The sequence below is a fragment of the Aplysia californica genome, unplaced genomic scaffold (genome assembly GCF_000002075.1).
Source record: "Aplysia californica isolate F4 #8 unplaced genomic scaffold, AplCal3.0 scaffold00083, whole genome shotgun sequence".
Lineage (NCBI taxonomy): Eukaryota > Metazoa > Mollusca > Gastropoda > Aplysiida > Aplysiidae > Aplysia > Aplysia californica.
Window position 1 is genome coordinate 247,801 of NW_004797353.1, and position 14,799 is coordinate 262,599.

Here is a 14,799-nt window from a genome sequence, read left to right on the forward strand (position 1 = left end):
AGGGGGGTTAAGTGTTAAGTCTTTTCTTTAAAGTAGTGTTTGTTGGGAGGATGATATCTCATAATGGAAGTCCTAAAGTTTTTTTGGGCAGTGATGTATCATTGAATGTTAAGTCTGATCCCACCATCAACAAGTTAACAAGAATTATATCATTCTTGGAATGATCTGATTTTGCCCCAAGGATTACCCTCCTAACCTTACCCCTAACCCTGACCCATAAATTGCAGTCAATATTCTAGTCACAGACAGTGTATACACTTGGGGCCAAAACTCTGGGATTACCAAGATCATCTCTCCTATAAATAAGGACAAATTTTATATAGAGGCCAGCAGTAATGATATATTTGTGATCTTTAAGTTTCTACTCTAACTTCGCGCTATAATCATCTTTTCAGTTGTTAAACGAAGTCTAGGTGAAGTTAAGTCTCTAAGTCTAAGTGAGACAAAACTTTTACAGGATGCTCCAATTCTATCTGTCCAGTAATTTAGTGAAGTGTACCTGACTGTGTCTAACTCTTAAAGTAAAATCTCTGAACCTCTCTTTGGCAATGAAGTCTTTGCTGTTGTCATTTAAAATGTCGTGAATCATTTTTACCAGCTCTTCTTTGTACCTGATCGGCACCCTTCATTACTAATATGTTAGGCCTATTGACAATATTAAAATCTATTGAGTCAGATCAACAAAGTTTTAAAGTATTATTGATGAAAGGTGGGATTGGCAAGATCTTTATTAGTTCTGTTAAAAATAAATTAGCTAAATGTACGGTACTGCAATTTTGCTAAAAGCTATAGACCCTAACTTTCAAAGAAAGCCTTAATTATAATTCTTTACCACACATTGTTTTTGCCTTATTTTAAAAACTATTGTTCAGCTTTGGAAACAGTTTAGACGAAGATTTAATTTACATTAATTATAACTATCTTCAAAAAAAGCTTAAGGCGGATCCTCCAAAACTCTACTAGCATAACAATTTTGGAGAGATAATTTAAAGCGAAGTCATTTCGTCACACATAATTGGGGTGTGACGAGATGACTGTGACGAAATGACCGGTTACCATATATGTATAATATCCTAGTCCTAATTCCTAGTTTCTAGTAAAAAGGATTTATTTAGGATTGTGTGTGAAGCATGGGCTAAGGTATCCACTTGAAAATTGTTGGATGTCTCTTTTTATATGGACAGTGTAGAAGGTACTAGCCTGATATTCACTTTGTATTAAGTTATAATTCAATAAATTTCTTTGCAGTCTCATCTATCAAGATGCTAGATTCAATGTTTCTTGTGTGTTTCAACGTGCATGTGTGTGGCTTTTGTTCTCTTGAGGAGAGCAAGCTGAATAAATAATGACTTTTGCAGTGTGTTCATCTTTTGACTATTTTTTGAGCTGTCAAAAGTGCAACTCAAGAGTGCAAGTCTTAGAAATCAACAATAGTTTTCTCTCTGTCATGTTGCATTATTTTCTTTTTTGCATCTAGAGCTTATTTCAAGGTAATCCGATTCATTCAATCTTTTCTGTATTGTTCTCACCAGGGCAATTGCACTTGCTTGTGACAGAGTACAGCAAAGGTAATCACAAACATCTGTCTCCGAATGTACTTGAGCAAATTGTGAAGCTGAAGACACAGGCGGAGGAGATCAGTGCAGTTGCTGTGGAGCCTGTGCGCAATGATGATTCCAAGTACTTTGATGATTTCAATGTTGTCATTGCTTCTCCATGGAAAATAATGAAGCCTCACAGAAAACTTGTCCCATCTCTGCGTTGGGAGATACCACAGTATAAAGCTAAAGTCAAAGGTAAGTCATGAGTTCACTTTCTGTTAAATTAATATAAACATTATTCTCAGAGCCCGTGACGATGTTACTTGCTTCGACAAGATATTTTGGTCAACTTTTATTTTAATCCATTTTCTGGGAAATGGAGAGTTAAAATGTGGGGCGTGAGGTTGATTTAGCACAGGAAGGTGGAAAATAGGAGTGTTTTAAAAATTTGAATTCATGGTGTTGAGCTGTACTAAATTGTATTCCTGACCTTGTGGATCTGGTACTGCTATTGGGCAGGTGGAGTTATGTTGCCTGAATAACCAGGCTGCTTCTTGTCGTAGATGGTACTTCACCTCTTCAAGAAGTTTGTCTTTCAATTAAGTGACAGCTTTCTGTGACCTGCAGTCATATTATACTTTTTCCACTTTAAGAGACGAACATTTTTGAATTCCCAGCTATCAATGTAATAATTCCAAATGGGGCATTATGTATTAAATAATACGTGTCATTACTAAGGTGATCACCACTGCCCACCAAAACTACCAAATCACTCACAGGTGGATGATGTCATATAAAATATATATAATTTCCTTTCCTATGCTTGGTGGGAAGGAAAAAAATAAAAGGAGGGGTTAAGAGTGGTTGAAGTGACAATAGCATAATGTGAAGAATGAACTGGGAAATAGTCCGACTTCGGACCTCAAGGCCCTTGAATATATTATATCTCTACTGCTACCTCATCTGGAATGCCAGAACCTTCATTTTCGAGTTGTGCAGTTGATCTTTGTTGATACTGGGAAACATGACGATTATATGTGAACTTTTTTTTAGTTCTTTAGCCGTTTTTCTTTGTTTTCCAGCAAGAGAAAAATGCTTTGCTTTCTGCTATGAGAAGGACACAAACTGGAGAGCATCCCTCTCATAATTTATTTATTTTTCTAATGTCTGTCTGTCTGTTTTGTCCCTCTGTCTTTTTGTCTCTCTGATTGTGTTTCGCTCTCAGTTCTAATAGGGAGTGATCTATCTATGAATTCTGTGCTTTGATTATCTTTTCTCTCACCCACACAAACATACGCTCACTTGTATAAAAGTGCAGGCACACTCACAGACAGACAATAGTTTCCTTTTAAAAAGACTATTTTAAAAAATGGCTCAATAAAGTAGCATTATGTATACCTCAAGGAGACTTATGGAGTAGCATTATTGATTTTTTAAAAGATGAAGTTAACTTTATTGATGTAATCTCAATGGTGAGAGATGGGAGTAAAGTTGGTTTTGAAGCAAGACAAAGGGCAGAAACTGTCCTTGTTGAGTTTGATTGCAGAGGCAAAGAAACCACATGTGTTACGTTTTCCACTTGACAAGACTTTTCTTTGGGAGAAGGCATTATAGACCGTAAAGTAAAGGAAAGTTGATCATATAGCCCCTTGGCCAAGGAAAAGTCAATAATGTCATGTCATGTTTTGTTGGGGGTTTTTTTTTGCCTGTTACAAAAAAACAGCAAGTCCAAGACGTTCCTTGTAATATAATATTTTTTTTCAGTTATAATTGAGTTATAATTACTCTTTTATCATTCAATCATGTGGACTCAGAACAGGTTTTTCCGATGAGTTATGATTTCTTGGTTTGTTTTTTTTAATCATTCAATCTTATGGGCTTGCATGCAACAGGTTTTTCTGATTAGATCACTGCAGCTAGCATAGATTCAATAAAAGGGGAAGGCAATGATTGTTGTCTTTATGCAAATGCAATTGAAAAGCTATTTGTTATGGTCTTTTGCAGAATCATATAAGTGTCGCTTCAAGCTGTTGCATTGGTGAATGATGGGAGTGGTATATGCACCTTTTGTTTTTCATGTTTCTCGGTGTACTCTTTGTTGGCTTTGAATGGGGAGAGGAATAGGAAGTTATAGCTTTGCTATTCCTTTTAAAATCTAGATCTGTGTTTTGTATTTTCTATGGGTGGGATTTTTCTGCTGAAACTGAACCCATCAAATGAACAGAAAAGCTGTCTTTGATTCTTAATCTTGTTTGATATATATATGAAAACAATAGATCTCTGGCAAGTGGTCCCTGACAATCCAGAGTTTTAATTATCACAATTGTGAAAATTTAAAAAAATTGTATGCAGAATTATTTTATCTTACAGGAGACCCATGTTTTGAATGGGATCAAATTTCTTCACTATTTTCTCAGAAGGTGGAGTCACTGTAAATCATAAATCATTTTCATTGATAATGAATGTTTGTATGTATGATGAAAGTAAAAAGAGAGACTGTTCTAGTCTGATTATTCCTGTACATTTTTGGTGTATAAATTTTGAGTGTTTGAGAGAAAGAGAGAGAGACAACAAGAGTGTGAAAGAGATATTATGGAAAGCAGCTAATGAAAGATTCCTCACATAGATCCACTATTTTGATTGAATCTGATTGAATCTTATGAATACTTGGTTGTTTTCTTCTACTGGATGATCTTTTGGGTGTACCAGGGTCTGTCTGTGGTGTAGGGGTTCGGCACTTTGCTGTCGCTATCAGAAGACCCGAGTTTGGTTCCTGGGTGGGGACAATTTTTATCAGGTATCTCAGTCTCTATGCTGGGACACTGTATCCCTCTCAGCTAAGGTTGGCCTTGACAGGCAGAGTTGAAGCTTGCCTCCTAAATGATGTAAATTATGTTGATGGAAACATAGAAAACGCAGTAAAAAAAAGGTTTTGGAAACTGGGATGCACCCGAGGTGAGAAGATAGTCACATTAAATGCTCCTGTTAGAGTGATTCAATGTGATGTATTTTTTAGGGGAGAATGGAAATTATGGAAATTTTTATCATTTCTGTTTGTGATCGTTGCTATGTATTTCTGTCATCCTGAAGTTCCTGTTCCATTTTTTAAATTAAATGATTTTAAACTTCAGCTGCCCTTTTCTCAAATTAGCACAGAATTTTCTTATTTTTTTTTATTTGGCATCTGAGTCTATTGCTCCACCATAAATGGTTGACAAAGCATTCTTCCTCCTGCTTTTCTACTTTTGCTGTGAAATGGAGTATTCAGCAAGTTACTTTGCACTTTCTTTATACTGATAACGACATGAAGTAAGGTAGAAATCCTACTCAATTATAAAAATGTGACTGGCATCTATGGTGTAATGGTGAGGTTCTTCACTTTGCATGCTGAAGATATGAGTTTAGTTAAAACCCACATGGGAAGACATTTTGCCAAGTATGTTCCATTTTTTTTCTTTTTTTTTTTTCTTGTTGGGATGTATTATTATCCCACATTTCCTGGGTGGCCCTTGGCAGGCAGGGTCAAAGCAACCTGCTTCCTAAGTTGTTTAAGTTATTTTTATAAGGGTGTAAAGCATTCACAACTGGTGGAGCAGCTGGTTGGAGGGCACCATTGGTAGGTCCTTCTTTTCCTTTTCTGTTTGTCTGTCTGTCTGTCTGTCATGAGTAGGTGACTGGCAGGTGCTCTGGTGTGATTTGCTCCTTCTTTCCTGTCAAACATCAATCGTTGTTATCTCTCCTCCTTTTTTGTGTTTGTTACTCTCTAGTAACACCTTTAATCTTTGGCACTCCTATGACTTTACTGTGTTTCAAGTACCGGAAAACTTGAACTAAAACAATGTCCAACATTTACTTAGCACTCTATTTGCATTGCTGCATGAATATGCTTCTCTTTACTCTGACCAAAAAGTGTTCACTGCCCACTGATCATCAACTTTCATTTTCACATTATATTGTGATGTTTATGTGTACTGATGTGTGAGTAGGAGAGGACGTGTGGTAGAGTGTGTGTATGGGTGTGTGCACGCATGTGTTTGTGTGTGCCTGTGTGTGTTTGTGTTTGTGTGTACAGTCTGGACAATAAAAATTTATCTAGTGTTATTTTATATTGACAATGACAGTGAAGTTAACGGAGGAGCTGAGTGACCGCTGCATGACGGAGCTGATGCAGTCCACAGAGCTGACCTGCAACATCTCAGCAGAATGTGCCAAAATCATGACCATGCGAGGGCTCACAGGCTATGGCGTCACTCATCAGCTGCTGTGGTCAGCCTTAGGGGAGAAAATGGTAAGTGCTAGAAGTTATTTGATGGGGAAGATCGTTTTCAAGATTTTTATTTTTATTAAGTCTTACACTCAGTAGAATGGAGCTGGTAAACTGAAAGATGAATTGAAATTGTTACAACAGATATATAGATCAATTTATCAACTTGTTCATACCTTGTAAGATTCGTAGTCAAAACTATATGGTGATATTTAGGGTATTTAAAAAAAGTTTTCTTACCATGTGAGATTCATGATCAAAGCTATATAGTAATATTTAAGGGACTTTTTAAAGTTTTTAATTTAACTTAATAATGTCATATACCTTTTGAAAATGGCTCATATTGCCAGCTACCTGTTCATATACTAAACTCAAAGTTTTTACATTTTCTTATATGGCAGTTTCTTAACCTGTAGTATCGGTTTCACATGTGGAAAATATATTTTTGGAGGATTCAAATTTTAAATGTTGAAAAAAAAAAGCATAAAACGATACACATGATAAAAGTTACTGTGTCTTAGAGAATTGAAACAGTTATTCTCTCTCTCCTTAAAAATTTTACTTTCAAGGCTTAGATAGACCAGTTGATCAGCTAGCCGGAGATTTATAACTTATCTAGAGACAGTGAGGCATGTGACCTGCTTTTGAGCTGGTGATGGTTCTTGTGTTTAACATTCATGAACAATTAGTGGATGTTCTGATATGGTGTGGTGATCCACAGGCAGAGTTGAAGCAGTTTTCTTCTTAAATAATCTAAATTTCTTGTCAATGGGAGAGTGAAACATGTACAATAATTACTTTTTTTATCAGCCAAGTTGTCGGACAACCATAGGCAAGCTGTTGGAGGAACGTGGCGTGCAGAATGTAAGCCAGATGCAGCTCGAGCTGTGCACCAATATCTTCTACGAGATGGTGGCTGTGGTGCAGGTCCTGATGCACGGGGAGGTGCACGAGAGTCACCAGGACCTGTTCCTTGAGCAGCGTGAGTAGGGAAGACCTTGTAGTGGGGCTCATCATCGTTACCTCACTCAGTTTATTGAGCTGTGCTGTGATGAGGGAGTAACCCTAATTGGAATCTCTAGTGGGTTTATCTTGAACTTGGGGGGTTTTGGGAGGTTTCAAGACTTCGTGCTTTTGGAGATGGTGGGGGAATATGGAGGTCCTGTCTCTTATGTAATCATAGTGTTAACAAATAGGGACGTTAAACAACAAACAAATTGTGCAGATTTTTTTCGTTTTGATAAGTGTTTTACTGCGCTGGCAACTTAAGCGCATGTTTGTGTTCCCAAACATAAAAGCTAACTCACTTGCTATCCGGAATACCTATTTAAGATCAGACATTCAGAATGCTTTTGAAAATAATGTAGGTATGAAAGTAACAACAATATCGTGAATATGCAGCATTTAAGACCTTTTGAAGCTAAAAGGAGACAGGTTACTAGTAGAAAGTGTCCGATAAAAGTCCAGATCTCAAGTGTTATTGCAGCACTAAACAGTCTTACTGTCATGAATGAGTTGACTGACTGTTGGACTGAGTGAGTTAACTCTTACAGCATCAGGCTAATTTCAACCCTCACTTCCATCTGGCCCAGGTAATATTGGAGTCCTTGACACCTCAGGCCCAGCAAATATTGATTGCGTCTGCAATTTTTTGCGGACTTGAAGAAAATTGTTTACTCTAAAGCTTTAGGCAATAACTTGTAGTTTATTTTTCAGAGACAATTCGATGGATTACAGTCAAAGTATGTGGCTGGGTTTGAAGTGGCTGGTGCCGTATTAGGGAAATAGAATCCTTGGGGGAAACAAGAACCTATGAGGAAAATATACCTGTCTGTGGCTGTAAGGGTTAAGTCTTCTTCTTTCTTCTTAGTGCCCCTGTTAGAGCTCTTCATCTTATAGTGCAGTTGATTTTTACATTCATGGATGTTTTGTCTGTGGGTGTAGATGTAGAATTAGAATCGTCCTGTTAATATTTATACTGACAGAGTGTTTCAATTTTGAGTAGGAATGAATTTTGAATTTTGCCGGAATGACAGTCAAATGGGCCTACTTTTTCAATTTTAGAACAGTCAAGGATCTTTATCATATGAATCTTTCACACGAGAAATTTATCGTCCTGATCCAAGAAGACTAGGTGTTTGATCCTACCTACTCTAGGATGGATCAAGAGATGTTGAAAACATTTTTAAAAAACCAACACTGGTGGGGGTCGAGCTCCTGACCTCCAGGTTGACAGGCGAATACCATACCTGTTGAGGTATTGCCCCTCCCCCCTCGAGTTCAGACAATAGTTTATATTCCTGCTTCCCTTCTGGTGGTAAGTTATCTTTTTACTTCTCTGTACCTCTGTTGGCTTGTCTTTTCATTCCTTTACTATTTCAGTACATGGAGGGATGTCACAGAGTGTTATGTGCTGAAACTTTCATGAGCATTTTTCTGTCTCTGCTAATAGTGAATCTTTTTGTCACAATATGAAAAGAAAGAATTTTTTCTAATGACTCGAGAATGTAACTGGTAGGTGTTACCTCTTTACTACCACTCTGTTGTCTGTGTCTTGTCTTTCTTCTCCCTAGCACTTAATCACTGTTCCCGTATTGATGTGCTTCTTTGTGAGTGACACTTTATTTCTGCTTATCTTTCAGAGTTTGTCTGTCCAAATTTGGGATTCTATGAGTTCCTCAAAAAAGACTACTTAGGTCAAATTTTGAAGTGGCAATTCCCATCTGGTTGTTTTGGAGAGTCGGAGGAGGATGAGGAAGAAGATGATGATGAAGATGTTGAAGAGGGAGGTCTGGACCTGACAGCTTTGTTGGAGGGCTATCATGAGGGTGGAGAGAACCTGGTACCTCGTGTAGACGATTCTGTGGTGAAGAAAATGGCCATTGAGCAAGGAAAAATGAATGTTCATGGATACAACAAAGATAATGTGTTAAGAACCAATGTACATACTGATAAAATATCACATTCAGAAAATCCTGTTAAATCTCAGTCCAAAGTGTTACAGCCTTATCAAAAATCTCAAGCACAACTTGCAAACTCTCAAGCGGCTGGGAACACGGCTAAGAGAAGCAATGTTGAAGTCACCTCCCCTTTGCCTCAGTTGCCTTTCCTTTCTGAGAGTCTTCATAAACCTCTCTTGTCCAAGGATAGGAAGGTTGACAACAGACCACAGCAGGTGTTGGCTCACAAAACTGAAGAAGAATCTCTCCATATTGTACAGAAGCGAGGACAGTTGAATGAGAAATCGTTACGAAGCGGAGGTGATGCATTGGCAGTTGCGAGGAAAGAGGGGAGTCCTGTGAGACAAGAAGAGACTCAGACTGGTAACACAGTACAGGTGGTGCGGGGTAAGAGACTTGGTGCGGAGGGGAAGTTGGGAACTGGAGGATATGGCAGAAAGGTTCGTCATGGACCTGGAAGACGTCTGCTGGTAGAGAAAGATATGGGAGGTAAGCAATTTTTAAATATTTGCTTGGAAAGTTAGGTTGCCTTTTCTTTTATTCATTTGTGATTGGCTACATCTTTAGACATATATATCTTTACCCATGTAACCAGCTGCATCTATAGATGTTATGAAAAGGTGCGCTGAAATGTTTTGTAGGTTTGACAACATATCCCCCGTTTTATGTCCTCCCAGCTTTAAGGTCACTGACCGTTATCATTAGAACAAAGTTTTTTTCTTTAAGACAAAATTTTTTTATTATAATACCAAAGGTTTATATTTAATCCATCTTGACAAGCTTAAAGTTTGGCTATGTTTTGTTAGAAAGAAGGTAAAGACAGTAACACAACTGAAATACAACTACGAGGAGCAGACCATTCCAGAGAACTCTGTTGCCCTGCATAATCCTTCTGACTGAATGAGTTTAGTTGTAGCCTAAAATACAGTCACATTTTGCTGGAAAGTAAATAAAGACAATAGCTCAACTGAGATAGAATTACAATTTACAAGGAGCAGATCATTCCAGAACACTCATATTATGTTTTGACTTTTGATGGTGAACATTCACTCTTCTCTGAGTTATTACAGTGTTCTAAATGTAGGAGTAAGTGAGAAAGTAGAAGTTTTGAACCTTGGTCGTCTGCTCTAGTCCAGCATCATTCTGATACCAGTTGTCCATGGTTTTCACCTCAGGATATACTTTATCTAATTTTTTTCTAGTTTTTAGATATGCATATTAACTTTCAGTTTCAACAGGATGAAGTTGGTTGTATGATTAGGATGTTTTTCCATTGTGACGTTCAATAATAGAATATTGAATACAATGTTTCTTTTGAATTTTGAATACAGTAGATTTTATTGACATTAGAAAGTTTGAGATCATGCCTTAAACTTTTTAGAAGTAATCCAGTGATACAATTCGCTTATCTCCTTCTTTGTAGAAAGTTCTGCATGCTTGACTTTTTTACTTTATGTTGTGAATAGGTCTTTCTATGGTTGATTTCACAGTTTTCACCAAAGTAAAGTTCCACCTTGTGACAGCTTTTTGTATTCTGTTCTCAGATGGATGTCTTTCCCACAAGACAGGCGTGGCAGCTGGTGCTCTGGTCATGTATCTTCGCTACCTCATCGACCCGGGAGACATCAAGTGGACTGGCCAGCATGAGCTCTTCCTCTCCGACACCCGCAGTCTGCTCCAAGCACAAGATCAGATGCCCCCGGTAGACAACGGGGAGGATGATATGGCCAACGAGGAAGATGAGGAGACAGACGAAGATGGAGAGGAAAATGTGGATCTGGTCAATGACAACCGAATGATGTACAATGCAGATGAAGAGGGAGAGGATGGGGAGTTAGATGAGGAGGACGAGGAGGGTGATGAGGATGGGGAGGATTACAACCCGGGGGATTATAATGATGAGAAGGTGAGAAATGATGGAGGAGAGGATGAGGGGATTCAGAATGGGGCTGGTCCTGTGATCCGCTTTGGGGCGAGTCTGAAAAGCGGCACAATTGTGATCAGCGAGGACAGTGAGAAGGACAGTGCGGACTACGCCAATGCCATCGGGAAACCTGGGGCTCCAAACCCAAACCGACAGGTGCAGCTCCCAGGCGCTGCCATCATTGATGTGGAGGAGAAGGTAGCCGATCAGGACCAGGAGGAGGATCATAACTACGATGATGAGGGCGAGATGGAGAAAGGTATTATAAAGCGAATGAGGCCACCCACCCCTCGCCCGCACCCTCCCATCAGGGCTCGGCGGAAGCACTCGGGGCAGTCTCATTCGCAGGTGTCGTTCTACGGGGCGGACGATGACCTGAGCTTTTCACCCGATCACCCAAACTACACAGTCATTGTTCTGGTCTCTGTAGCTCCATTCTGCATCCTCTTTTTCTTTTTGTTCAAGTTCATTCGCAAACGCAGGGTGCATATTCGTTACTACTTCTGACAGGCGTGTATTAAAATTGTGTTTGCGCTGACGTATTTGCGTGGAAACAGAGTGTTGATGATTGTGTTGTGTTGCTGTCAATCTGGAGATTTGAATGGCAGCAGAGGTTCTCTTAAAGTGCTCAAATTCAGGGCTTCCTTACTGACTGATTGCACTTTTACCTCTGTGCATTTTTTGCTCTCTCCAGAACAGAGGGTACCTTAGATGCAACTTCATGTGTTCATTTTGTTCATTGTTAGGCAGTGGATATGTATGTGAGAGAATAGAGGGTCCTTTGGGAAGAACTTTTTTTTTAAGTTGGAGAAAGAAGAGTTGGGATTGTGTGCTTTTGGGTGTTTGTGGTTGTGTTAAAGATGTCAGGTGTAAATGTGTTCTTGAGAGAAACAGACAGATACGGAAGGCTAATGTCTTTCTTTGAATTATTTGGAACAGAGAAATGAATGTGGGTCACATGTTTGGTATAGGTTGCTGTCAGAGTGGTCATACAAGACTTATCATCTTTGCTTTTTTGTTCAGGGTGTATCAGAAGTTACATTGTCAGTAAGCTGTTTCACTGATCTAAGCCAGAAAAGCAAAATGTTCTCCGGAGAGAGAAAAAACTGTTTTATTCTTTCAAAAATTGTACCCAAATTATGTATCTTTTCTTGCTCTGTTCAGCATTTTGAATTTGAATTTCGACAAAATGTTTCTGATGGAGCAGATACAAAAGATTAAGAATCTGCAATTTTTTTTTAAATTTCAAAATACTTGGCTTAGTACATTTGAACAGCTGGCTGACGATATGAATTATATTATGTTTGTCTGTGTGTGTGCTTGTGGAGTTATATGCCATTTGTAGTGCTTGTCATATAAATGTTATGTGGGGGTAGAGAGTGTTGAAATACTGATCCCCTTTCCAATTGTAATTGTATTTCATTCTCCCCTCTATCTGCTACTTGTGTGATGTGAGTGGGGAGTAGGTACGTCTTACTTCTTTGCTCTCCCCCCCCCCCCTGGTTTCTGTTTGTCTATCTTTCTTTTGCCTGCCATTTATTATTTAATGGCCACTATGGTGTTGCTGTGCTTCTCTTTCACTCAAGCAAACAAGTGACATCTGTTTGTGAATAATATGTAATCTTTTGTGGGTGTTTTGTATTTTGCCGTGTTCTGGCGGGTAATAGAAGATGAATAGATGTGGCCTCCAATATGACATATCACAAGTTGTGTACTGTTTAGCTCCCTGTGACAGTGAAATGAGTCAATTTTTTTTTGGTATGTGGCCTCAAATAGCTTCAAGGACATTTGTAATGGACTGCCGTCAAAACATGCTTTATATCATGCTGGAAAAGGTCTCCTGGTGTCATATGTACAACTACACATACATATATAGCTATTTTTTATGTGCAATACTTATGCGGCTATATGGTTTACAAGTCTGTTTGTGTCATTTCATCTGTGGAGAAATTTTTTATAATGAAAAGTCTATTTTAAGTTTCAGTGCCACATACTCGCTAATATATAAATGTATGTATCTGTCTGGCACTGTTAGTGGTGTTCTATACAGTCACGGGTCAATGAAAAAAAACGTGTTTTTTTTAAAGATAGTTCATACCTTTTGTCCAGGATGGTGAGAAATGTAAAATTCTTCCTTATACGCTGATCGTTTTTGTATTACCTTTTTTTTCAATTATACGCAGGCAGGATTTTTCCTTTTCAGTTGAGCCGCGCTTCGAGAAACCCTGTCATAGTGAAATGTCCTAGATCCTCTCATGATACTTTGACATATATGTATAATGTATATATTAAATCTGTCCAAAATGGATACTGCGTTAAAAGCTTAATTCCTCAAAACAAATCTACTCTTTCTATACCACAGTCAACTGGACAAATTGTTTACTAATGGAATCTATCAGACCAGTTTATGAAGGAGTGGGGGCTCCTCAGATGGGGAAGAAAGCTAGCGTTTCCGCCCTCCAATGCGATCTGAGCCGTCGTCTGGTCCAGTCAAAGGGAGACTGCATGTACTTCTTGACATTATGATCCTGTTACATTTTTTTCAATGGCATTTTATGATGCAGACATATAAGACAGACAGAAAACAATGTAAAAAAGACAGAACAATGGAAAGAACTATGTATGGGGATGGGTGTGGCAACAAATTCGAGAACAAGTGAAGCATGCATGTTGTGATGATTTAATATTGTTTGGCATTAGTAAATGCCGCTAAAACTGGTATGATAAGAAATGTTCATTGAATGTTGACCTTGTCTAGTGACACTCACCCCATCTTTCACTTGTCCATCCCTCACCCATCCCGTCCACACCTCACCCGAGCCCAAACCGGTAACATTGTCTGAGACAGAAACCTGTCAAAGATAGAATTTTTTACTCACTCCTTTGCAACTCTGCTGAAAATAGGTTTCTCTGTAGCCTACATGTTTACTTTGTCGCCGTTTATTGTTGATTTGTTTCTTTGTGATTATCAAAGGTTTAGTAAAGTAGAATGACTCAAATTTTTAGAATGTTTCAGTGAAATTTTTAGGAGTTTAGGATTCAGAGAGATGAAGACACAGGGATCCAGGTAAATGGTTCAGCAGAATATATTTATCCCGCTGTAGTAATTACCTTTTGATTAAATTGATTTATGATTATTTAATGGTTTTTGACAGTGACAGTAGGCTACTCGGATGATTGTGAAACTGTTTCTCAAACTTGAGGAGAGCAAACATGCTTTATTTTTATATCAATTTAGCACTTTATAGCAGGATGACTGGTGATGAAATCCAGCATTATTTTTGTGTTGACATTTTGTGCACCTCCTCGTCAGATGAGACTTCATGTTTGCTTTTCTAACATCTGATTGTGATTTTTATTCCCCACAATCATTATGGCAGAGTATTATTTAAACAATATATTTGTTTACTGTGTTCATAATGTGATTAGATATTTTATAACAAAGCGTTCAAAGTAACATATTTTATTGATAATTCAGATGTTGAACTAAATGAGGAAATGTGAATGTATATGAAATGACAAAAGGGACAAGTGCATGTTTGTGTGATCAGGTAAGTTGTGTGTACTGTATGGTAAGATAGATAGGTCAGATTAATCTTTGTTGTTTAGGCACAAGCTGAAGCTCATTGGCTTGTCGTTTCAATGCACACACACACACACACACACACACACACACACAAACACAATCACACACACACACACACACACACACACACACACACACACACACACACACACACACACACACACACACACACACACACACACACACGCACACACACACACACGCACACGCACGCACACACACACACACACATCTATATACACACACTCTCTCACATTTTTTGTCATCCACACATGTAGGCCTATACACATACACACATGGTATATGCAAACACTCACAAATTGACCCACTATCACACACATGTGATATAAATGAAAAATAGCTAGTTAACGAACAATAATAATGTTTAAAGCTAGATACATAATCAGTATGGAAGTTACGTTATATATATGTGAATGATTGTGCAGAGTGTGTCTCTAGTCATGTTGTGATTGCCCAGTGCTGAGCTGTTGGGATTTTCTATATATTGGCATTTTTTAATGGCT

General features: G+C 38.3%; 1 protein-coding gene across 1 annotated transcript in view; it reads left to right on the plus strand.

The window, feature by feature from the left end:
• The window catches only part of LOC101856725, an 18,492-nt gene extending 4,312 nt beyond the window's left edge, over positions 1-14,180 (plus strand). Inside the window, exons 2-6 of the mRNA XM_005094489.3 lie at positions 1,533-1,796; positions 5,663-5,829; positions 6,616-6,787; positions 8,448-9,254; positions 10,310-14,180. Coding sequence (XP_005094546.1) covers positions 1,533-1,796; positions 5,663-5,829; positions 6,616-6,787; positions 8,448-9,254; positions 10,310-11,196 — 2,297 coding nt within the window. The 3' untranslated portion in view covers positions 11,197-14,180. The remainder of the gene's footprint in view (positions 1-1,532; positions 1,797-5,662; positions 5,830-6,615; positions 6,788-8,447; positions 9,255-10,309) is intronic.
• The last annotated feature ends 619 nt before the right edge of the window (positions 14,181-14,799 follow it).